The sequence below is a fragment of the Mus caroli genome, unplaced genomic scaffold (assembly GCF_978045245.1).
Source record: "Mus caroli unplaced genomic scaffold, Mus_caroli_1 scaffold_2, whole genome shotgun sequence".
NCBI lineage: Eukaryota > Metazoa > Chordata > Mammalia > Rodentia > Muridae > Mus > Mus caroli.
Window position 1 is genome coordinate 144,646,122 of NW_028227257.1, and position 25,313 is coordinate 144,671,434.

A 25,313-nucleotide genomic window follows, 5' to 3' on the forward strand; every position below is an offset into this window, starting at 1 on the left:
TATTTCCAAAGCAGTGATAGGGCTTGTGATTGTGGATTATGATTATGCCTCCCTGACTAAAAGCCTCCCCATGAAAGACCCAGTTGAGTTCTTCTACAGCTCCAGCCTATAGCCATCCAGTTTTGTTGCAACCAACAAGACACCAACTCTGATACAAACAAGAAAATTCCTGAAACAAACCATAGTGTGGAAAGAAAAGCTGAAGGTTTTTTGATTGGTTGGAGGTGGTTGATTTTGGTTTTTGAGATAGGGTTCCAGACAGTTAGACAACTGTCCTAGAACTAGCTCAGGCTGGTCTCAAACTCACAGGGATCCACCTGCCTCTGACTCCAGAGCACTAGAATTAAAAGCATGCATCACATGCTTGGTGCACATGCCTTTAATCCCAGCACTCGGAAGGCAGAGGCAGGCGGTTTTCTGAGTTCAAGGCCAGCCTGGTCTACAAAGTGACTTCCAGGACAGCCAGGGCTATACAGAGAAACCCTGTCTCAAAAGAAAAAAAAAAGAAAAAAGCATGCATCACTACATCACACCACACCACACCATACCACACTGCACCACACCACAGCACACTAGCTTAAAAGCTGAAGTCTTGAGGTCAGAAAACAGGACTATCTTGAATCATGAAAGCAGAAGCTGACAATCTTCTGAGAAGTCAGCTTCAGGGATGAATCAGTCAGCATCTTAATCTATGGAACACAGTTCCCTGACCAACTTTCAGGGTCAGGGTCTCTGACTGCCTGTCTTAAATTCACATCCTACCCTTAGCCAGAATATACTCCTGACATAATTATTAAAACTGATGTTAAGCCAGGTATGTAGCACTTGGGAGACAGAAGGCAGAAGCAGACAGATATCTATTAATCCAAGACCAGTATGATCTACAGAGCAAGTTCTAGACCATCCAGGGCTATATGAGGCCCTGGAGAGAGTGTATGACAGAGAAAAAGAGAGGTGGGAGAGAGAGAGAGAGAGAGAGAGAGAGAGAGAGAGAGAGAGAGAGAGAGAGAGAGAGAGAGAGAGAGAGAGAGAGAAGCTGTAAATAGCACACCAATGTGGATGGAGAAAATCTCACATGGCCAAGATAAAGAAATACAAGCAATTAATGACAGCTATGAGAGAGAGAATTGGTCTTGCCCTGGGATGAGCCCTCTAAATGGGTATCCAATATTCCAATATCAAATGATCACCCCTAAAAGCTTGTGTGTGTGTGTGTGTGTGTGTGTGTGTGTGTGTGTGTGTCACACATGCACAGGTGTGTGACACTAAATTTACTCTGTGGGTTTTATCTATATATATTTATCCATATATTCATATATATTATGTGTATATGTAAAACAATAATTAAAGAAAAGAGGTCATGGATTTGAGGAGGAGTGGTCACATGTGATATGGGAGGGCTTGGAAGAAAGTGAGGGAGGGGTAATAATGTAATTATATTTTAATTAGGTTTTTAAAAGACTGATTTTAATATGAAAAGGCCAGAAGTTGCAGGCCATCCTGTTTTACAAAGTGAGTTCCAGGACAGCCAGGGCTGTTACATAGAGAAACCTTGTCTCAAAACAACAGCGACAAACAAACAAAAACAAAAAAGAAACAAACAAACAGAAAGAAAGAAAAAGAAGGGGTGAGAAATGGTCCAAGAATTAGGTATGGAATTGTGAAAATAGATACTTGGTAAGCAAGAACAAGACACAAGTCCTCTCTGGCCATGTTTGGCACACAAAGGATCTTTATATGTTAGAAAGAGTTGAGAGATGGTGTGCCAAGGATCACATTCTTTGTGTCAGCAGGGCCGGGGAAGAAGAAGAATAGGGGCCCCTAACTAGCCAACTAGAAATAGGCTTTCTGAACTACAAGTCAGTGGACCAGCTCTGAAGACCTCCAGGTGGAACCCAGATCCTCTCCTTTCATGGCCTGTCTGGAAGTGGTCCAAAGAATAGAGCACCAAGGCTTTTCCTGATTTCTCACCTTAGCTGTTTGTCCTTGCTTCTTCATTGGCTATAGAACATATGTGGCACAGTAAAGGGAGTCAGGCCAGGACTAGAGAGTGAGGGTAACAACTACTGGGTCTCCACTGTGGTATTTGTTGTCTGCTCCCTGTCTCCACTGAAACGTAAGCTATGAAGAGCAGAAACCATATCCGTATGTCTACTCACTGCTGTGTCCCCATCAAAGTACCCAGTACACAAGCATCATTTGAAGAAATAAGCATGATCGTGAACATGTAGCTAGCACATGAAGTGAGAGCAACCCCCAAACCTCTCATATGGACCAGAGAGGCAAGATCAGGGCTGGCACAGAGCCAAATCAGAAGGGAGAGGAACTGGCTTCCAAACCTGGTCCTGGGTCATGTGGTACTGGCATGTCACTTGGCCATTCTGGAGACCCATCTAGGGTTATACCACCTACTTCATGCTGTCATGATGACAATATGTGAGAATTGGTCGTGCAAAGTTGGCTTTGAGTAGTGTGCTCTTCTTCCCAGCTATCCTCTCTCCATTATAAGAAGATATCAACTTAATCAGCTGGCAGAAACTGGATGCTGCATCTCTAAGGTTTGGGAATTAGGTATTCTAGATGAACAGACTGACAGAGATTGATTATGGCCCAAAGGGAGGGTTGAAGCATCAAAGAGAAGGCTTACATACAAGGGTAAGCTCCTGGGAAAGTCTCCCACTGCGCCTCCGGCACACCTAGCCTGTGGGTAGGAGGAAAGTGTTCACTTGCAGAGGAGACTTAGAGAGAGACATAGCAGGCAACTTTGGAGAAAGAATTTTATTAGCTTCATGAGAATCAGCTGCCACAAGCAAAGATCCGGATGGGTATAGAACTGTGGTGGTTTCCAACCAAGATCATAGATGAGTCCATCTGTTCCCTCCACATCTTTGGAAAGAGTCTAAGTGTGGCTCCCAAGAACACCTTACTGCCTTGACCTTTGGTGTAGACATAGGTTTGGGCAAGGCAATTCTTGCTGGACACTGGGTTCTTTTGTTCTGTGTCCATTTCACTGAACAGGAAAATGAACCAATTCCACATTCTAGACATTCAAGTTGGGAATGTTTTGGCCCGTGTTATAGATCATTGACCAGGAACAGGACCTTCTGAGTCACCTGTAAGATAGTCAACATTCTGAAGGGGCCTCCAAATTCTACGAAGAAAATTAAGGACCCCATTAACTTTCAAGGGATTTTTTAAGGAATTCTACATTCTAAAGTTGCTCTTTGTTTGTTGTTTGTTTGTTTGTTTGTTTGTTTGTTTGTTTTGAGAAAGAGTCTCGCTATGCAGCCATGGCTGGCCTAAAACTCACTACATAGGCCAAACTGGCCTCAAACTCACAGAGATCCAACTGCCTCTGCCTTCCAAGTGCTGGGATTAAAGTGTGTGCAACCACACCCTGCCCTATAATATAAAGTTTTAAGCCTATATTCCAAATCAACCAGAAATCTGACTTTCTGAGTTGCCAACAAGGAGCCAAGTTCTGAGGAGCCAGATAAAACCACTCCTAACTTTCTTAGTTAACAAAGAATTCAACATCCGAAAGTGGCAAAATCACAAAATATTCTAGGCAAGGGTAATACCCAAAGTTCCAAGTGTCAGCATCAGCTCTCACAATGCCAAGCCACGAAAACCCCCATCAAGGACTGTCTTCCTCAGGAACAAAACTCCTCCCTCCAGAGGCTGCTTTCCAGCTCCCTCAGAGCTCAGTGGAGCGTCTCACTAAGACAGACCCGTCATCTCCAGGGTAATCTGGCACACGGAAGGAAACATAGGGGCAGGTTTTGGTGTTGAGGCAGACCAGTTTCTTCAGTGAGGCTGTGTTGACAAGGTTGAAGCCCACGTCACCACCGAACGTGCTGGGTTTCCAGTACTCTGGGGAACAGATGGGATTCCCTAGGAGGCCCTTGAGGGAAAAGGGAGCCCCCATCTCTATCATACTTTCCCCAAAGATAGAGTTGGGCTGGCACTTCTCCAGCAGCAACCCCGGGTAGAACTCTAAAGCATCGATGTCACCGTACAGCTCCTCCAACTCAGCAGCCATCTCCTTCTCTCCTGTGGAGCAAGAGGATACAGTCACTCATGATTTTCTTAAGATCAGTCTGGGGATGGAAGCTTCTGGATCTAGTTTTTCTCTGGGGATGACAGAGACTACAGAAGAACAATTTGAGCAACTAGAGGAAACATCCTAAAATTTAGCCTGCAGTCATCAGGGAATAGTTAGGAAAGAAAGAGCAAATAGGCCCTTCAACCTGGACTATGTAGTGACAAAAGAGGACAGAAGTCTAGGTCTGTCCCCAAATGGCTTGTGACCTCAAGTAACTCACCCCATTCTCTGGACTTAATTCTTAGACCATCATAAAATGAAGAAAACAGCATGTCTTGATCCCCTCAAGTAAGATCTCAAGGCCTTACCTGTGCCCAGGCCCTATTACCCTAGAGTCATGTGTGTGTGTATATGTGTGTGTGTGTGTGTGTTCAAGTTTACACAGGTCTTCAGAGCCAGCGTACTCTCTGCTCCTTGGAACCCTTTTTCATGAGAGTCATCAAGATGATTGTTCCAGGACTGTGGGAGCTCATCTACTGATCCCAGACTCTATTCCGCTCTGTGACAATTGCATGTCCACAGATGATGGACACATGAGACAAAAGAGACAGACATGGGCTCTCTCCATTTATTTCCTCAAACCCATCCTCCTATGGGTACAGGGTCTGTCACACCAGTGGAGACAAGAGGACTCTAACTCCACTGTCCAACATCTGGGGAAATTTGGGGAAAGGGGGCGGGGGAGGAGAAAGAATAAAGATCTTTTAAGACCTATTTTATTTTTAATTATATATGTCTCTGTGTGGGCATGTACATGTGAGTCATGTGCCTGTGGCAGACAAGAGCATTAGATCCCCTTAAGTGGAATTAAAGGCAGCTGTGAGCTTCCCAAGATAGGTGCTGGCACTGGAACTTGAACTCAGGTCCTCTGCAAGAGCAATCTATACTCTTAACTGCTGAGCCATTTATCCAGTCCCCTGTACACAGATTCTTGTCACGATCTCCAGGAGAAGCATTTGGGATGTGTGTGTGTGTGTGTGTGTGTGTGTGTGTGTGTGTGTTTAAGTATGCATGTGTGTGTTTGTGTATATGAGTATGTCTATAGGTATGAGTATGTGTGTGTGTGTTTGTATGTGAGACAGTGTATGTGTGAGTACGTAGGCATGTATGTTTCTGTGTGAGTATGTAAATGAGTGTATGTGTATATATAAATGTGTATGTGGTTTTTGTTTTTATTTTTATTTTATTTTGTCTTATTTTATCAAGGGGGTTAAGCCAATGACCTCTTGTATGCTGGGCAAATTCTCAACGACTGAACCACAACTCCCCCAACCAACCAGATACTCCTATCATCTTTGTCAGTACTTAGGAACCACTAGACAGGATACAACCCAACCCTTCAGCATCTGAGATGCTAGTGCACTGCCAATCTCCCTTTGTTACCTAGCATCACCCAAGACAAGCCCCTCGCTCCACCACATCTATGACTATTCTCCCAGACAGGTACCTACTTTTCTTACCTCTATCCTTTGGCTTTCCCTTTGTCATACCTGAAGTGCCCCCTCCCTCTATTTTATACCTGGAAAATTTTTATTTATCCCTCACACCCACCTGGAAAGTGGTGTCTCTCAATCAGTAGGCCACTGTCACATTCACTGTCTTCCCTGACAATGCTCAGCCACAATGCTGGACACCTGCATCATCCCAGTCTCTCTGCTTGTGATCTCCTGCACTTTCTGGACATGCCTCAAGGGCAGAGACTATGCCCAGGATGCAGCAACCTACCTGTGAGCTCCTGGAAAGAGGTGTACGGCTTCAAGCCAAACCTCTTTCGGTATTCATTGAAGGACTGTAGGCGCATCTCTCGGGACTCCTTGATGACATCCACTGCCACATGCAGAACATGATAGTCAAAGTTCCTACCCCCACCAATCTGTAAGAGATTAGCACGCTGTCAGTCTCAGAATCAGGTCAAACTCTTTTACTGTCCTGTGGAAGGTCTAAGAGAAGAACTCCAAGGCTCCGGTTCTTTCTGAACCAAGACAGAATATGGTGTAGCCCAGTGATCGTGATGCTGCAGTCTGGCTCTAGCCCTACCCTGCTGTTCTCACTTAGAGGTCAACAACATCCCTGCTTCCTCAACACTAAAGTGTGCAGTACTTCACTTTCCAGTAACTTGAATTCCTTGGAGTCACACCAACAGGTAGTGTCATCTTTATTGAAAGAAAGAAAAAAAAGTCCCCATGAAAATGAAGACTCCAGATCCCCAGGGCCTGTTAGACAGCCTGCCTAGCTCACTAGGTAAGGTACAGACCAAGTAAGAAACAAGGTGGGCAGCTCCAGAAGAGTGACACACACAGCTGACCTCTCTCTCTCTCTCTCTCTCACACACACACACACACACACACACATGAGCCCATAAAAAGTCATAAAAACTAAGGAGCATCAGTTTTAAGGAAGTTCTATTTCTCCTGAAATAATCATGTATAATTGAGCAGGAAAGAAAAACATAGCTGAATTGAAATCATACGGCTCAGAGCAAAGCAAGCTTGGAACAGCATGCAGAGAGTGGGTCCAGCCCCAGCTCTACCCATTCCAAGCTGTGTGGCTGGACTTGTGCCCCTCAAAGATGCACTAAAAAGTCTAACCTGCAGCACCCACAATCGTGACCTTAGCTGAAAATAGTCTCAACTTATTGGTGGCTTAGTTTTGCACACTTTCTATCACCCACAGGCAATTACGATCTGATAATATTCAATGGAAAATTCCAGAAACAAACAATTCCTAAGTTTTAAATTGCATGCTATTCTGAGTAGTGTGATGAAATCTAATGAGGACTCTCTCAATCCTGCCCAGGATGTGATTCATCCCCCTGTCCAGCATGTCTGCACTGCATAAGCTCCCTGGCCTGTCAATCACAGAGCATCTGTTAGTTATCAAGTCAACGGTCCTGATAGCTGAGGGCTACACCCAGGTAACCCTTATGCAATAAACTAAATATCTTATACCTATTTCATTCATCACATCCCATGTCCTCGTGTAGACACAATGTCAACCCACATCATCCCAAGAGGGGTGAGTAATGTATACCACTGAGAAAGACCTCAATACATACTTTATTACAGAAAATTGTTTTACAATTATTACTATGTCTCTTACTAATTTATAAGTTAATTCAAGTTAATTCAACCTAATTTATAAGTTAAATTTCACCGCAGTTTGTTTGTATAGGAGTAAATATGGTTTAGTACTCTACTATTTCAAACATCCGTGCCGGGGGGGTGTCTTAGAATGTATTCCCTATGGATAAGAGAACAATATGGTCTTCATGGGTGTAGGCAAAATAAAGTCATGCTTCATTAGGGAAGATCCTAATCCAAGAAGTGATGCCTTGTTTGTTCATGTTTGGTTTTTGAGACAGGGTCTCAGATAACTCAGGCTGGCCTGGAACTCATCATGGAACTAGAATGACATTGAACTCCTGATCTTCCTCCTTCCACCTCCTGAGTGCTGGGATTACAGGAGTGTGCCTCTGTGCCCAGCCCAGTGGTCCCTTTTAAATGATCCTAGAGACACAGAGAAGACACTATGTGATAAGGTGATGGAGGCAGACCGTTGAGCGACCCTTCTACAATCCAAGAAATACCAGAAACTGTAGGATCACCCTGGGGAAGACATGGAACAGATCTCCCATTAGAGCCCCAGGGAGTGTTAGCATGACCCTGCTGCGGCCTAACCTTGAGAGAATACGTACATCTCTGTTACCTTCAGCCACCTGCTCTGAGGCATTTTGTCGGAAAGCCCCAGTACACAAATACAAGGACAGACTTAAGTTTGTGTTTCCTCATATGCAAAAATAGGGAAAGTGAGAGCATCCACCTGATATGGTTGTGGTAAAATAAAGGAGATGAAGGAACAAAGCAGTATCACAGTGTGGTCCCATGGCAACACCCCAGACAGGAGCCATCCGCAATGACATTAGAGAAAACCCTGCTTTGTCCATCTCTGCTCCTTTTTACTATCCTGAGAGGCAACACCTGCTATCTTCTGGCAATTTCAAAACCCAAACCTTTCACACACTCCACACTCACATAACCACACACAAAGGCTACTATCACTTCTCGAACACACCCATGTTGCCACAGAGAGCAGAGGGCAGAAACCTGCCAACAAACTAATGCTAATTGCAGTCAAATTACCAGGAGGAAATCTAAATCTACTAGATACCACAGCTTTCTAACAGGGCTGAGAGACAAAGATGACAGAGAAACAGAGGGCTGAAGATGAGAAAGAGGGGTCCAGAGAGCTGGGGTGAAGATAGGGGTGCTTCCAAATGTAGAGAAGGAGGGATTTCAGAGGAGGTTGGCTAGGAATCCCAAGAAAAATATATTTGTGTGCCTTGACAAACAGAAACATATTCCTTCCTTCACACTGAACAAACTAGAGGGTCTGGTGCTTGGCTCCCTCTGAAGCAGAGCTCTTTGGCCTATAGATGGCCACTTTCTCCCTGTACCTACATGTGGTTTTCTTCCTGGGTGAGACTGTCTTAATCTCCTTGTCTTACAAGATCATATTGGATTAGGGCCCGTCCCAGTTTTCTAGTTAGTCTTAAGTGTCTCTTTAAAGATATCTCCAAATGTTATTCTGAGGTCTTCAGGGTTAGGATCAGAGTATACTAATTTGGGGGATGACAATTCAGCTGATAGGAAATGTGGAATTCAAAAAGGCATTTCATGCAGACACTTTCTTATATATTAGCACATCCTAATAAGGTCCTCCTGTCCTTCAGGGGCTATGCCCTCTGACCCTCAGGCCTTTGCGCATGCCATCTTCTCCATAAAGAACAGGATCATCCTCTAAAACCAGCCTCACTGCTCTCCATGGGAAATGCCTGCCCATCTTTACCATCACCCTAACTCAACTCTGGCTCATAGAATTGACAGGACACCATGGCTTTCTATGCTATGGTCCTCAACATGTCCTTAGAATTCTGAGGACATTAGAAAGCACTTGTCATGGTCCCTTATACACAACAAGTCCTCAAATGATGCTAGCTGCCACGGGACTGTTTCTCTTCTGCGTGATGAATGTCAAAGGGACAGGGTCCACGAACCACATCAGTCTTCATCACCATATATATCCTGGGCATCTGGTGTGATGCCTGTGCTATGGTTTGAACCTGAAATGTATTCCATAAGTTTCTGTTTTAAGCACTAGCTCCTCAAATGGTGGCACTACTGGAGATGCTGGAACCTTTAGAAGATGAGGCCAAGCTGAAGTAAGTGGGCCACTAGAAAGCAGCCTTTGAGGGGTACAGCTCAGCCCCTGGTTCCCAACTTGTTGTCTCCTGCTCTGCTGTAATGTGAATAACCTCTGCCTTGAGCTCCTGCTGCCACAACAGATTGGGCCGCTCTGCCATGGCCTCCTCACTGTGAAGGACTGTAATGCTCCTGAAACTATAAGCCAAACCCTTCCTCCTTTGAGTGGTTTCTGTCCTTGTAACATGAAAGTAACTAATAAAACCTGGCACTGTCACCTAAATTAGAGAATTCACACAGGGATGTTTACAACCACCTGTAGAAGTAACAGAGTGTTCATTCCACAGACGAAGAAACTGGGGAGTTTGGACCAGGTCTGTTGTATCCCAGAGCCCACCCCTGATGTCTCTGTTTCTCTCAAGCTTACCCGGCCAGCCCTCTGGCGAGAGAAGGCATCCACCAGTGCCTCAACCCCATAGTCCACCAGCATAGAAGTGTTAAATAAAAACTGCTCATAGCTGTACTCTTGTGAGCCCACTTGGAAGGAGTTGGGCATGAGCGGATGCCAGTGATAGAGATGGTTAAACTCCATGGCGATGCGGTTTCGATACTGGAACTGGGCTCGGAACAGCAGCTCCGGGTCAAACTTGAGCTGCAGGAAATAGCCACTCAAGTGCTGCACATACTCCTCGATGACAATTTTGATGGTTTCTCCTACAAGGGGAAGATAAGAAACAAGGTCAGCAGAGCTCAATGCATGGGAAATGAACATCTCGTGAAAAGTGCTTGCTCTCCTCTCCTTGCTGATGCTGGAGTTCATTTACTCCCCTTGGTCACTTCTGCTTTGTGTCCTTGTAAGGGGATGTGAAAACAGAACTGTCTCAGACTTGACTGAGAGACCCAGACAAAGGCACTGCTGCTCCATAGGAAGGCCTTAGACCCAGGAAAAGAGTCATTCAAGAACTGGTTTCCATGAGCTAGAGAGAGAGAGATGGCTAAGAGGTTAAGAGCACTGGTTGCTCTTCCCAGGGACCCAAGTTCAATTCCCAGCACCCACATGGTGGCTCACAACCATCTGTGACTCCAGTTCAGATGGATCTGGTGCCTTCTTCTGACCTCCATGGGCACCAGCCAGGCACATGATACACAGATATACATGAAGGCCAAAATACCAAAATATCTGAAATAAATTAAAAGATAAAAAAAAGAATGATTTTCCCAACCCTGATGTAGCCTCCCTCCTACAGACCACGACAAGGGTCTGGAGAAGCCAAGCCTGTAAACCCAGAACTGGGGGGGGGGGGGGACATAAAATGTGCTGAGGCAGGAGGGTTTCAGCATTGATGCCAGAATGGTCTAAATGAAAAGACTTAGTCTCAAAAAAATTTTTTAAGCTGAGAAACTCTGAAAGATACAAAAGCACAGCATTGTATTAGTGAGGAATGTCATTTCTCTAGAGTTCTCAGTGAGGGACGAGAGCTTCAGAGAGCGCATCTGACAGCTGCTGCTGCTGCTGAAGCCAAAGAAAGCCCCACACAGCTAGGGAGCCCAGCCCTAAGCATTTGTTTAAGTGTAATACATTTCTGGTGTGCTGATAGATATGTCAGAATCTCATGGGCAGGGGGTTCCCTTTAATCCCTTAGTCAGCAGCTATACACAAAGCAAACAGCCAAGAAAGATTACTTACGTTTGAACATTCCAGAACAATATAAAAACTGGCCAGCTGAATAGTTAGAGGAAACTGTTATCTGGACCAATCAGCCAACAGATAAACTGGCTTTTTAGTAAACTGACCTGGAGCCACAGGACTTGCGGTTAGCAGAACTGGGCTCCAATCCTAGCTTCTCGGTATGTAGGCATCTGAGCTTGAGTCAAGTTATTTGTCTCACCAAAGCTCACTTTCCTCGACTGTAAACTGTAGGCACTATTAATCGCTATGGGATTTCCATATGATCATGTATCCGGTCATGTGAGAAGGGGTCAACAGAGGCATTTGTGCTGTTGACATAGGACTGGCAACCTCAGCCATGTCAACATGGGTCGGCTGAAGTCCTGAGTCTGATTAACAGTGTTTTCACACAGCAGCCTGCTGGGCAACCTTTACCCACAGACCTAGCCTCTCTGGTAAAGGTCTGGGCTATACAGACTTCCGAAGAATCACCCTGTCCTCCCTCTGGCTATTCTTATCCCCAGTGACCAACTCTTCTAGAAGCCGGTGAATTAGCCTCTATAATTGGAACCAGCCATGCCCACTTGTACCCAGAGGTAATGACTCAGACAAGGAGAGCCTGGTCTGGACAGAGGTGCAGGGTCCAGGCAGGAAACCATCTGACATTTTAGGTTATGGACTCACCCCCGTAGGAGACACAAAAATATCTTGTCCCTGAGTCACCTAGAATCTACCAAATTCTACAAAGGCTGATAGACCGAGAGAGAGAAATTGGGGGTTCCTGAGGGTAGGGTAAGCTGAGGTTTGATGCTGGTGTGCTGGGGACTTTAAGGCCAAACTGGGTACAGCACAAGGGGGAAACAAACTGGGGTTTGAGGTGACCAATCAAATGTACTCAGAGCCTTCCTTCCTTCTAGGCTCATAGCAAGTCAGCGCGTGTAGGAACTGAAGCCACAGCCTGGAGACCTGGGCCTGAGTATGGTTAGCCAAACCTGGCTCGGGCTCAGGCTGTGACTCCCCAGGTTCAGTAACACCAGGGTCCTAACCTGCCTGCTTTCCTGCCTCTCGGGGCACGTGCTCACCTATAAGGATGAGGCGAGTGGTCTGGAAGAGCTGCTCATCATCCCACGTGGGATGCTCCTCCTTCAGCAGGTCGCACACGCGGTTATGTTCACGAAGCCAGATCGTGGAGAAGAGCATCAGCCCCGGGAGCAACCCAAACACCTCCTGGCCCACAGCCATCTGCCTTTCAGGCGGGACACCTGGTGGGTAGCGCATCAACACGGACGCCTGTTCCACGGAAGGTGGGTACACCTCTCCGTCCAGCACCTGTGGGATGAGGCCGCCTGGCAACCTGACTCTGGCCCTCCTCCAAGATCCGTCTTGGAGCTCTCCACAGCCGGCTCCTGTGTTCCGACTTTACTACCTCAGCCCTGGCCCATCTGCCTGCTGCTCCCTAAGTGCCTGCCCTAAGCCAACTCTTGCCCTTACCACTTGGGTACACAGCAATCAGTATACCTCTGAGAGAGGAAGTGGGGAGGAGGAGGGAAAGAGGGAGACCTCCATACAACACGCCCCTAAAGAGGTGTCTGGAATCACCCACAGTAGCTTTCCTCCTCTCACTCAGACATCTCTTAGGAATCCCTGGATCTTCCTGCCTCCAAATCTTCTCACAGCTAAATGCCCTAGGGAGCAAGAAAATTACCATGGCCTGTTCTTGGCTTCCTCAATTCCCTTGCAACCTTAACTTCATAGGGGAACAGTCTCAGCCTCCAGACTCTCTAATGGTACCAACTGGTTGGTGGCAGTTATCATAAGAGTATCACAAATACACACACTGCCAAGCCATATGCAAGTGTCATTCTCCGTTCTGAAGATGCCCCAGTGAATTTTCCTTCAGATCTTTCAGGTTTCCAGAATCCAGTGTGGAAGGCCACTAGCCACCTGTGGCTCCAAATCTTCAAATATGACTAAACTGTAGAACTTCATTTCATTTAGTTTAGATTTTACTTGATTTTGTTTTAGATTTTTTTTTTAGATTTTTTTTTGTATGTATACTATGTATGTATATATGTATGTATGGGTATGTATGTATGTATGTATGCCTCCAGTGTGAGTATGGCCACAGAGGCCAGAAGAGGGCATCAGATCATTTAGAGCTGGAGTTACAGAAGTTGAGAGCCTCTATGTGGATGCCGGGAACCAAGGCCAGGTTCTCTGCGAGATCAGCGGTGCTCTCAACCGCTGACTCATTTCTCCAGCCCTATAGTTTTACATTTTTAAAGCTGATGTTTCAGCTACTGGGTTTGTGAATCTACTTATTCAATTACAAAGTTTATAAAATCTAGAGAGAGCCATCTCCAATGAGAACCTTTTTAATTTTGTATTACATTTATTTATGTCCGTGTGCAGAGGCAAGAGCGCCCTGGCATCAAAGCAAAGCTGTAGAGGTCAGAGGATAACTTGCAGGAATCAGATCTCTCCCAGGGATCAAACACTGTCTGTCAGGCTTGGTGGCAAGTGCCTTTACCAGCTGAGCCATCTTACCAGCCCAAGTAAAGTATGCTATTAAAATCCATCTTATCTGTTTTTTACTTTTGTTACTGAAGCCACTAGGAAATTTGAATTACATATGAGGCTCACACTACTGTTGGACAGCTCTGGTTTACACAAGAAATCTTGCTACAGCCTGCACCCTGACAGTCATGTATGTATACACTGTGGTTCACCCATATCCAGACAGTCAGGTTCGTGATCTGTTGGACTGTGGTTTGCCTGTACCTTGGCATCCCTGTATTTGACCCCTGATAGATTATGGTTTTTTGATGGTTAAGCCCATGTCTAAGATGGATACTGACTCGGTCATGTGTACAAGTTCCATCATGGTGCCCATTCCAGGGAGTGAAACAGCTAAGGAAATGAAAATATCCCCAGGAGGCCACGGAAATCCATCCCGTTCTTTATTTGCTTTTGCCCTGTTAACTCCTCCCAGCCTTTACTCTCTGTCCTCCTGGTTTCCTTCACTCTGGTAGTTCTTCAATTTGCCTACCCAGCCATCTTTATAAGAGAGAACAAGGGAGACCCTTCCCACTGTCCCCTCCCCATGCCAGCACTACCTGGTACTTAAGTTTCCCATCTTTGAAGAGCCGCAGGTGATACTGTCGTTCCAGATTATCTCCATAAATGTGGCCAAGGTCTACCTACAAGGTCAGAGAACAGTCCATTCAGATCACATGGACTCTGATGATAGCCTGCATGTGGCACCTGAGCCCCCCCTCCCTGCCCCACATACTCACCCCGTGGCCTAAGGCCTTGGTAAAGCCAGGACCCATCTTTCCAGAGGTCTTGAAGAACTGGTGGGTGAAGTGTTGTGCAAAGAAGGCAAACAGGATGTTGGTCCCCTGGGGGGCAGGAATGAACTCCCTTCTCAGCAGCAGCCGTTGGGCCAGAAGTTGAACATCTGGTAACTGTTTCTTCCCTGGTTGGGGAGGTAGGAAAGGGCAGAAGATGCCTAGCTCTTGCTTGTACCTACATGCCCTGAGGATCACTGAGCTCCCAGAAGTCCCCAGGCAAACTAGCCCAAGCAGGAAGGCCAAAGACTCCTCCTCAGAGCCAATCCTCCCTCCCCACAGGTAATCTGTAACCTGCTCTACCAAAAGAAAGAGCTTGAAGTATTTGCCAAGGAAATGCCTCATATTTTGAACTCATTTTTAAATCCCCTATAGGTGTGCACCTGTAATCCCAGCAATGAGAAGATCGAGGCAAGGACATCTCTAGTTAAAAGCCTGCCTGGGATACACAAAGAGACTATATCTCAAAATCATAAGAAGGAGCCAGTGAGATAAAAGCTCCTGGCATAGAGACCTGACCATCTGAGCTCAAGCTCCCAAACCCACATAATGGTGATAGGAAAAAAACCAACTCCACAAAGTTGTCTTCTGGCCTACACACACACACACACACACACACACACACACACACACACAGAATGACACATGCACACCCATACACATACACACATTAATAATTTATTAATTTTAAATTTTAAAAACTCCATTAAAAAATGAAAAGTGGAGCAATGTAGTGTTGTGGAACATGGATTTAATCCCAGCACTCAGGAGGCAAGGCAGGCAGACCTCTATGAGTTCAAGACCAGCCTGGTCTACATGAAGTTCCAAACTACCTAGGTTTTCATAATGAGATCAAAGGGTGGGGGCGGGGCTAGATGAAGTAAGGCTGGGTAAATGTGGGTCGTGCTGAAACCAGAACATGATTCTCCATCCCTTCCTCTCAACTTTTGTGTGCATTTTCAGCTTTCCCATAATAAGATAACAGCAACAAAACATAGAGTTGGAGTCTGGGGAGATGAATCAGTCGTTAAAAGCACTGGCAGCTTTTCCAGAGGACCCAGTTTGGTTCCCAGCATCTTCATGGCAGCTTGTAACTATCCCTAACTCCAGGTCCAGGGAATCTAATGCCCTCTTCTGGCCTCTGTAGGCCCCATATCCACACATAGTGCAGGAAATGCAGGGGAAACATTCATACACATAAAATAAAAATAAATCTATTTTTAAAATTGAATATGATAGACCCCATTATCCTGGAGCAAAGTAACCTGTGCTTACAACTGGCAATGCTATTTGTTAACTGTGTGAGCAGAGACAAGCCCTCTCATCTATGAACCTCCATAAAACAGGGTGATGGTATTTGACACAGTGGACCTGAGGAGTGGTGTGAAAGGAGATAAGCCCAACAGGGTGTGTGGTCTTTCTCAGATCTGTGCTTTCTTGTTCTTATACCACACGCACAGCCATGGGCAGCAGGCACAACTGTGGCTGTGTCCTGGTAAAAAACTTCAGCTACAAAATTGGCTATACTTTGCCTAGTTTAAGCAATGTCAGTCTTTCTTCCCTGGGGTAAAGACGAGTCATCATGAAGCAGGAGTCAGCCAAGACATTACAAAGTAAAATGTCTTCCTTGATTATGTCCATGTTGGAGGAGCTGTTGCCTACTGCCCTCACAAAAAGAGACAACAGGACTTTCCTCCCTACTGGTAAAGGCGTTCCTTCACTACACCACATGTGAAGCCCTGAGTTGAAGGCTCAGGGTCAATAGATGTGGATTAACATGGTCAACTGGACTCCTCAGGAATCATGCCAGAAGAAAACAGAGAGAGCAATATCTACCTTATACTTTAGAACCATCCTTGGGAAGGATTGATTCCTGCAGTGTTGGAAGGAATCAGATATTTCAGTGGCACTGGCCATATTTGGGGAATAGCAGCTAACCGTGTGAATGAAAACCATCAATGTAGCATCCCAGAGACCCAAGCAGGGACATCAGTGCACACCTAAGCTTCAGGGTGTGCAAGACTACAAGGCTGTATGGGACTTGTGTCCAACAGCGACACCATATGGCAGCAAGTATAACAACAGCACCGCTGGATTGAGCAGCCAGTCCCTATCTATGGCGAATATGGTTGGTTCTGAGCTGGGTAACCACAAAGGTCTCTAAATAGTTCGAAACAGAGTGAAAAGGAAGCCCAAGAGGCCAAATGGGTCTTGGGTAACTAAAGAAAAAAAAAAAAAAGAGACACTCTTTGTTCCCAGCCTTGGTAGAGCCTGGGAACTCTAGTAATAAAGCATCAAGCTGAGTTAGCACCCAGAACAGGGAACCCTACTCCTTCCTTCTTCCATTTCAGCTTCAAGTTAACCACCCAACATAATCCCCTTCATCAGGATGAAGCAGACAGACACCCTGGGGTACCATGATAACCATAGTCAGCCTCTGCCTCTGACTTTCTTTGTCACCATAGGCATGACGCTTAGTTGCCTTTTCTGCCTTTCCTTGATCCTAGACATGCTGTCTTGCATTGCTTTACCCATCTAAGAAATGGGTCAGAAATGGCTTTCCTGCCTGCTCTGCCTGAAGAGGAAAACCCAAGCTAGTTCCTTGCCACAGCCCCTTTCTTACCTTTGGTCCCCATGGGTGTGGGGCAGTCTTTGGGTACAGAGGGCAGAATGCGAGTATAGTAGCTCACATTGGAGAAGGACTCCCAGCTGATGTAGTCATGCGCTGAGTTGTAGGTCGGAGGGCTGGGAATAAGGTTGGACCGCACTGCAGAACAAAAATAATGACGACAGGCTGTTCCCACATCAGTTACACCCCACTTCCCTGCCTCCTCCCATGCCGGCCCTTGATTTATCTGGCAATCTTAGTTTCTCCACCCACTGCTTTTATCAAATGCCAGGTTCCCCAGATTAGAGGGGCCAGCCCCACACCCACCTGTGAGTACCAGGCGCATGAGTATTTCTCGGATGAAGGTGGCATTCACAAATTCCCAGAGCCAGTATCCATGTGTCAGCAGGAAATGGGTGAACGAGGGGCTGGGCCGCAGAGAATTCCGAAGCCAGGTCCAGATCTCAGCTGCAGGGAAAGTGGGAGTCACTGAGTCCATCCCTTCTGGAAACACCTGAGCAACCCACGGTGAGAGGATAGGGACCAAACAGGAGTCTATAGGAAGTATCCTTAGGAGTGATAACACATGAAAGAGCCAGGACCCAGAATAAGACAAGGGACACCGAGCATGAAGAACTACCACAGGGTGGGAAGGGACTAAGAAAAGAGCTCATGTGGGAACATGGATCAAAGCCAGACAAGGAGGGGAAAGACGCCATGGTCAGAGAAAAAAAAAGGCAGGTGTGGGGGTATAGAGATGATCTCAGGGAGCAGGAGAGTTGGGGACTGGAGGTCTTGCTCACGGATGGTACAGTTGGGGCCCGAGTAGCCCGTGCGAGTACAGTCACACTGGTAGTGGTCGAGGCCAAAGCGGACACAGACACCCTGGTTCTGGCACGGATAGTAGCAACAGGGATTGACTGTGGGTGATAAACAGGTATTAGAGATACCCTCAATTAGCCTCCTGACCCGCCCTGCCCCACTCCTACACCATAGACGGAAACTCCACCCTCTGCCCTGGACCTCCAGCCCAATTCATGCTAGGGGCCCAAGGGAAAGTTCTCAATCCCTCCCTGCTACCATGAAAATAGTCAGGGAAAGAGACCAGAGCCAAGCTGGTGGAGCTGAAGCTAGGAAACAGCTGATAAGACAATGTGCTATGGGCCCCACTTCCTGCCTTGGCATAGCCTAGTGACAAACGCCATGTTTGTGGGCTTCAGAGAGGAGGCCAGGGTATGGGAAGGTTTCTACCAGATGAGCGCCTAGGTTGTGAGCACCCAGATATTAGAAACACAGGATCTGCCTAGCCTTCCATCTCTGCAGAAGGGAGGGGACATCAGGCTTCATTATGCCCACTTTGCAGATGAAGAAAATAAGGCCAGAAAAGGTCACCAGGAAATGGTCATAGCAGGCCAACTGTCCATGTCTTCACTTCCTCTCCACCCCTTCTCCCCAAACTCAGCAATCAATTCCAGGAAAGAGGTTTTGCAGAATCAAGGATAAAATACAAGAGACCAGGAGGGGGATCTCAGCTGCCCTGAAAAGCAAAGACTTGACCTAAGTGGAGCTGTGGTCTACACCCTAAGATCTTGAAGAAGTCAAACACAGAGAAATCACAAGAAGCCTGGCTGGAAAATCTGAGACAGCGGTGTGTAAACTCTTGCATCGACCTCCCTTCTTCCCTACTCCTACCTCATAGAACCCCCAACAAGAAAAGCCCCTCCCTGTGTCTAAGTCCCATCCTTCTGACTGCCGCTCTCTTTCTATATCTCTGTGGCCTCAGGTACTCTTCAGCAACCAAGTTAAACAGTCACTCAATCCATCCAGGTCTAGCCCTGCCTTCGCGTACTGCTCAGTCAGGAAAACTGGGGCTCGGGAAGAGATAGAGGCTTTGCCAAAAGCAGAGCAAAACCTGGCAGACTCCTGGCTCCGGGCAGGAGGTACCTTGCTTTGGCTTACACAAAAACGTCAAAATCTTTTCTGTGAACAAGGCTCTTTCTGGGCATAGAGCCAACACCATAGAGAGCTTTGACATTGTGTGAGTGATGATTAGGGTCAAGAGGGTGGCAAGAAGTTGGAGTAGCCTGGCATGAACTGGCCAATCATTAAGGAGGCCAGCATTGGAAGGCCTGTGTCCTCACCTCAGAGGCTCACTTCAGCAGTACAGCACCCTCCCTTCCACCTCCAGGGGCCTCCAGATGCCCCCAGAACCACCATCACCACACACATACCAGCAAAAAGCATATGGTCCATGCATGCAAATAGTTTTTGTTTGAACAACCCCACAATGACATTTTTGTGATCTCTGGCAGAAGTATAGAAGAGAGAGGCCAGGGGGAACAAGGCTGGACAAAAAACAGCCTTTCCAAGCTGCACAGGCAGATCTGGCAACAAGACCCAGAGATGAGACTTGCCAGGACCCCAGAGGTCCACGTCCCCAAATTTGCCCCCAGCTCATTACAGTCCCAGAAAGATCAAAGATACCTGAATCCACTTTCAGCCTGGCAGGTCTGGAACCCTTCTCTCTGATCATTGGTCAAGTTCAGCTCACCTGCTGTGAGCTTAGCCACCCCCACCTTCCACTCCAGCCTAAGGCTCTCACTTACCAACAATACACTCCTACTACTCAAAAGGCAGAGACGGAAGGAAGGGGCTCCTCTTGGCCCCAGTTTCCTACTTCTACCTCAGCAGAAGTCTCAAAGGGTTCTGAATCTCAAAGGGTCTACAGCAACCCTCCCTCACCCCACCCTAACCTAGCCTACGTTTCTCCTTCACACATCTTCCAGCCTTCCCCCAAGGAATCCTGTTCTGCCCTCTGCCCTCTGCCCAAGGCTCTCCAAGTCTTCCTCTCTGTTCTCTACCCTGAGAGAAGGCCACACCTTCCCAGACATTCATCTCCCCATTGGGCTGGGCTCACAGCCTGGGCTTGTCCCATCTGCTTTCAGGAAACTGCTAGTGACCGAAGCTTAACAAATGTGTGTGGAACTAACAAAATAGCGTGATGAGACTAGCCATCCCCTGCTGGCCAGAGAGAAGCTTTCATCCTCCCAGCAGCCCCCTGAGGCAAGCTGTGAGGCCTCCTGATGTCATTGGGATGTCATGCCCCACCTCAATCCAAAAGAGGGCCCTCCCTCCCTCCCAACCAAATTGTGGCCAGCTTGCCCTCCCTCCTCCCAACTCTCTTTCCATAAACACCAGCTACCCCAGGACAGGAAAAGTCCTTTTGGGCAGGGACAACAACCACAGGAGCTCCTCGGGATATGAAAGTGTATGGAGATGAGACCGGGTGCCAGTGGTCATGCTGACTGTGGCCTCCAGGCTGGGGAAAATGGGGCTGTCACTGACTGAGCATCCAGCACCTAGCAGGAAGACACGCACGTGAGCCTCCCATTGCACAAGGAGGAAGTCTAGACTCAGGGAAGGCAAGAGGCTTACACGCAAGCCCCACAGCTTCCAGGCTGCAGAACCAAAATTTAAACCTCCTTCCCTCACCCTGCCTGACTCATCTTGGGATGTCTGGGGCTGGCTTTAGGGGAAGGATACAACAGTCATGATGATCCAAAGGCTAAAGATGCTGCTGTTTCTTCAAGGTCAGCTGTAAACAAGGTGAATGTGAGAAACTGTGCCTCAGCTTCCTGCCAGAAGCCGACCTCCAGCACTCAACAGGAACTCTGGCTTCGCCTCTGCATGATCCCCATGCCCACCCACTCCTCTAAGCAGCAGAGGAGATCTCTCTACTGAGACTACCCAGCTCTCTGGCCAACTACAGAGAGGTCCTCTCTACAGAGACCACCTGTCTTTCTTGATGGAACTAAGGAGCCATCCGAGGAGAGCACTAGGAGGTACAGGCATACATTCTAATTTAATTCCAGTGACCCACGTTCAAGCACAAGTCAGCTACCAAGGAAGAAGAGTAGAGGAAAGATGAACTGAGAAGTGATGCTGTCCCTGGCCATATTCATGAACAAGTGCCTTCCACACTTAGGGCCTTGTTTTCCTGTCTGTTCCATAAGTAGGGAGAGCGGGTATCTCAAAGGGACTCCCCACCCTGTCTGTACTCTAGGGGAAGCCAAGATGGGCCTCTAAATTTTTTCCATCATTCCCCTACCCTCAGCCCAGAACCCTGCGACCATTCCCACTGAGCTTCAGCCACTCATGAAGCAGGACGATGGACTGCCACCATGGTGCTGCAAAACACAGACCTGAAGGTCAAGGCAGCCAACCCACATTCCCCCAGATAACCCCTGACCAAGATGTCCCGACTCTAAAACCCATCCATAGATTGGGGTAAGATGTCCTCCAGCCCAAAGGTTGGGGGGGGAGGGGGGATCTGGACTCACAGCCAAGCAGGGCATGGAACAGGTACAGCTAGGGAACACCGAGTTCTCCAGGATGTGTGGACAACATCAGGCAGAAAAGGCTGCATCCAAATCTTCTAAGAATAATATTTACAGAAGTTCCAGGGGCCTGGCGTCCAAGAGGAAAGCAAGCCTGAGTAGCCAGACTTGGGTCCTCCCTGACACCATGCCTGTAGGCAGATCCAGGGCAGACACCTCCATGGCAGGCCCAAGTAGCCACCTCTAGCAGGAAAGTAAGGCCCTCCAGGTACACAGACCTACCTAGCTGGGGCTGAAGATAGGAGAAGCCGAGAAAGACACAAGGAGGCTTTGGCCTGTGTTCAAGTCTCACCCCACATGCAGGAGTCAGCCTAGCCTCAGGCTTCTAAGCCTGGCTCACAGCTCTACTCACCAGGCCATGCCCTCTCCCTGGGCACATAAATGGGCCAGGCATGCTGGTGCACACTTATTTAATTCCAGCACTAGGGAGACAGAGGCAAGTGGAGCTCTGTGAGTTCAAGACTAGCCTGTTCTAGAATAGGGAACAAAATACCCATGTAAGGAGTTACAGAGACAAAGTTTGGAGCTAAGACGAAAGGATGGACTATCCAGAGACTACCCCACCCGGGGATCCATCCCTTAATCAGCCACCAAACCCAGACACTATTGCACAATGCCAGAAAGATTTTGCTGAAGGGACCCTGTTATGGCTGTCTCGTAGGAGGCTATGCCAGTGCCTGGCAAATACAGAAGTGGATGCTCACAGTCATCTATAAGATAGAACACAGGGCCCCCAATGGAGAAGCTAGAGAAAGCACCCAAGGGGTCTGCAACTCTATAGGTGGAACAACAATATGAACTAATCAGTACCCCCAGAGCTTGTATCTCTAGCTGCATATGTAGCAGAAGATGGCCTAGTCGGCCATCACTGGGAAGAGAGGCCCCTTGGTATTGCAAACTTTATATGCCCCAATACAGGGGAACGCCAGGGCCAAGAAGCAGGAGTGGGTGGGTAGGGGAGCAGGGAGGAGGGAGGGTATAGGGAACTTTTGGGATAGCATTTGAAATGTATATAAAGAAAATATCTAATAAAAAAAAAAGACTAGCCTGTTCTACATAGTGAGTTCCAGGACAGCCAGAGCTACAAAGAGAGACCTGTTACATACACACACACACACACACACACACACACACACACACACACACTGGAAGGCAAGCATTTGAACACTATAAATCCCCAGCACACAGCCTTGAGCTCAAATAGGATGCCATCCCCCCCACCCAACGAGAGACAAAAGCCATCATCCTTTAAAGCAGCCTGCAGCCCCTAACCAACACAGGGTCAATACTCCCTCTTTGACATCTTTATACTTCTCTCTCACCCTTCGCCACAGCCCTCACTCTCCTACTTAACAATCTGCTGGCGCCTATCTCCACCATCAGACTGTGGACTCCAACGTCACTCTGGGCACCTACATCACTCCACATCAGACTGTGACCTCTGTGTCACCAGGCCTCAGCCAAAGGCACAAATAGAAAAAGCCCTTGGAATGCAAAACAGAAAAATTCCACTCCAGCACTTGCAATATGACTATAGGCAAAGGGGACACCATGGCTCCAGTCAGGCGCAGCTTGGGTCACCAAGTCATGCCTACTCCCTGGCTAAAGGGAGGACACCAAGCCAAGCCCAGGGTCTGGAAGGGATGAGCTTGAACATTTGTGGATTCCCTGGCACAGCTTTGCCCTCCAAGCTGAACTCTACTCTTTCCCTGAAAGAGTCCCAGCAAGGAAGACAGGTGCATGAACACCAGGTCCTCACAGGGTGGAGGGTCAGGTGAGAGCTGGACTCATCCTGAAACTGAAAGCCAGCATGGCCAACATGTCAGCCTTGGCTCTACCATCAGCTCACTGTGGGGACTCCAACAAGTGGCCCCAATTCCTGAGCCTCTCAAAGTTCTGATCTATAAAATGGATCTAACGCATCTGCCTCCCACAAGGCTGCTGTGAGCACCAAAGAAAAGGCAAGCACAACTAATCTTGGTAAACTGCAGTGCTGGATCACAAATGGCTTCCTTTCCAAAAACCCAGACTGTCTCCTTCCTAGCACAGGTGTCCCCAGTTCTTTTTCTCACTCAAACCCCATCCTCCAGGAAGCCTGCTGTGATTCTCAGGCTACTCTGTCCTCTGAGTTCCAAGGCCCTGTAGTATCCCTCCCTTTCCCCTACTGCCAACCTTTCTTGACCCCATTTTACAGATGGGCATCCAATTTGTAAAGAGAGGAAGGAAAGGTGGAGGGCAGAGGAAGAAAGTATGGGGGTGGGGGAGGGGAGTAAATTAATTTTCTTTCCTAGAACCTGGTTCTGCCCTGAGGGAGAGAAGCGGGACAGAATTGCAGAACTGGCTTCTTTGGAACCACTGCAGGTATTGAGAGTGACTGGATTAGGCTAATCCTGGATTCAAACCCTGAGCCCACTATGCATTATGTGACTTGGGGCTGTTATCGCACCTACTGAACCTCAATTTCCTGGTCACTATGTACCCACTTCCCCATTCCCAGGATAGCTGGTGTCCCCCACCCCCACCCCTGTATCTACCGTTGAGCGTTAAGATAGACTCCCCAAAAGTTAGAGGCTAAAGAAAAGGAACTCAGTGTCCAGCACGCCTTCCCCTTGGCGTCTGCTGCTTCCTCCCCAAGGAGCCCCTACAGGAAACCGCCGAGTTCTGGGGGGCGGGGGCCGGGGGTGGGTACAGAGGCTGCTTGGAAAGTCGGACCACATATCAGGTGAGAAGTTAAAGAACCTGTCTCTACTTCCCCTGCCGACTTGGGATCTCAGTGGGCTGTGTGCCAGAGAGCTCCCAGGTAGGCCCTAGCCGTTCTCCAGGGACCCCGTTCCATAACCTCAACACCCTATTCCCCGGCACCGCGAGCAGAAAGGTTCCCCTTTCAGGGAGTCCGCCTGGAAGGGAGATGGACCAAGCCCACGGCGCAAGACTTGGAATTTTCACGGGCATCGTTGGGGGGGGGTGTGCACCTACCTGGTGAGGGCACCCCAGGATCTGCGAGCAGGACCGAGGGTGTCGGCGGCAGCAGCAGCAGGAGCAGCAGCAGGGGAAACCGGAGCGTGAGACTCCTTCCTGCAGAAGGAAGAGAGAGTTGAGCCTAGCGTTCAAGACTCCGCCTGCAGGCCACCGAATTCCGGGGCGCGTGGGGGCACCACTGGGGTCGGACTCACGACTCATGACTCTGGGAGTGGATGGATGTGCAATGCCAACGGCTGGCTCCTCGGGTGCAAATCCAGCACTGCCCCAGCACTGGCAGGTCCCCTCCCACCCATCTCACGGCTCCACCCCCACTCCTCCCTCCAGTTGTCACCTCTGACAGGCCGTCGGCCAACTTCCTCTGCTCCAGCCTTAGCCAAGACGTTTTATTAATTACTGCATGGTGACTGCTCAGACCATAACTCACGATCCTTGAGGTGCAAGACCTTTTTACAGTGTCAGAAATGCATCCATTTGGGATATAGCAAACTGAGGCTCTCTGAGGATGGGCACGAAGGAGGACAAGGCTTGTGGGCAGAACAAATGATGGAAGAGGCTGGTTTGAACCATAGCTTGCTTGAAGAGGATGAGGAGCAAGGAGGTGAGAAGCCATGCAGTCCAGCCCAGCCTGCACACGGGGTCCTGCATGGAAAACACGCTACTGCCACTCCTGCCAGCCAACAGAAGAGCTTCCTTCCCCATTGAGCAAGCAGAGGCCAGGTCAGACATGAGGAGCTGTAATTTACATTCCTAATACACAGCCTGCCAGTTGGCTCACATTTAGTCCTTGCTGTTCCTTGGTGTATTTATTTATAAAATGGACATGCAAAACCACCCTAGGCAGTGAGGGATACCCAGGGGGCCCCCACCTACTCAGAGGAGAAGTGTAGTGGAGGGAGTGGGGGAAGGATTTTGGGAGGGGATGGCAGGGAGGGGGCAGTGAGTGGGATGTAAAGTGAATTAAGTAAAAAATTAAATTAAATTAAAAAATAAATTTTTTAAAAGAT

At 47.9% G+C, this 25,313-nt stretch overlaps 1 protein-coding gene across 2 annotated transcripts; it reads right to left on the reverse strand.

Moving 5' to 3' along the window:
* Positions 1 to 2,759: 2,759 nt before the first annotated feature.
* On the reverse strand, positions 2,760 to 24,613 carry Ptgs1 (prostaglandin-endoperoxide synthase 1). Of its 2 annotated transcripts, none has more exons than XM_085834972.1 (11): positions 24,501 to 24,613; positions 24,304 to 24,402; positions 17,734 to 17,850; positions 17,258 to 17,398; positions 16,946 to 17,089; positions 14,269 to 14,450; positions 14,089 to 14,168; positions 12,055 to 12,326; positions 9,731 to 10,017; positions 5,831 to 5,978; positions 2,760 to 4,053 (listed from the first exon to the last, which is right to left on the reverse strand). In XM_085834972.1, the coding sequence occupies exons 1-11, from the start codon at positions 24,505 to 24,507 to the stop codon at positions 3,698 to 3,700; spliced, it is 1,833 nt and encodes a 610-aa protein (XP_085691098.1). In that variant the 5' UTR covers positions 24,508 to 24,613; the 3' UTR covers positions 2,760 to 3,697. The 2 variants fall into 2 exon arrangements, with proteins under 2 accessions (XP_085691098.1, XP_021006830.1); XM_021151171.2 differs by having other exon boundaries at positions 12,055 to 12,301; positions 14,089 to 14,172; positions 24,501 to 24,612.
* Between the last annotated feature and the right edge of the window lie 700 nt (positions 24,614 to 25,313).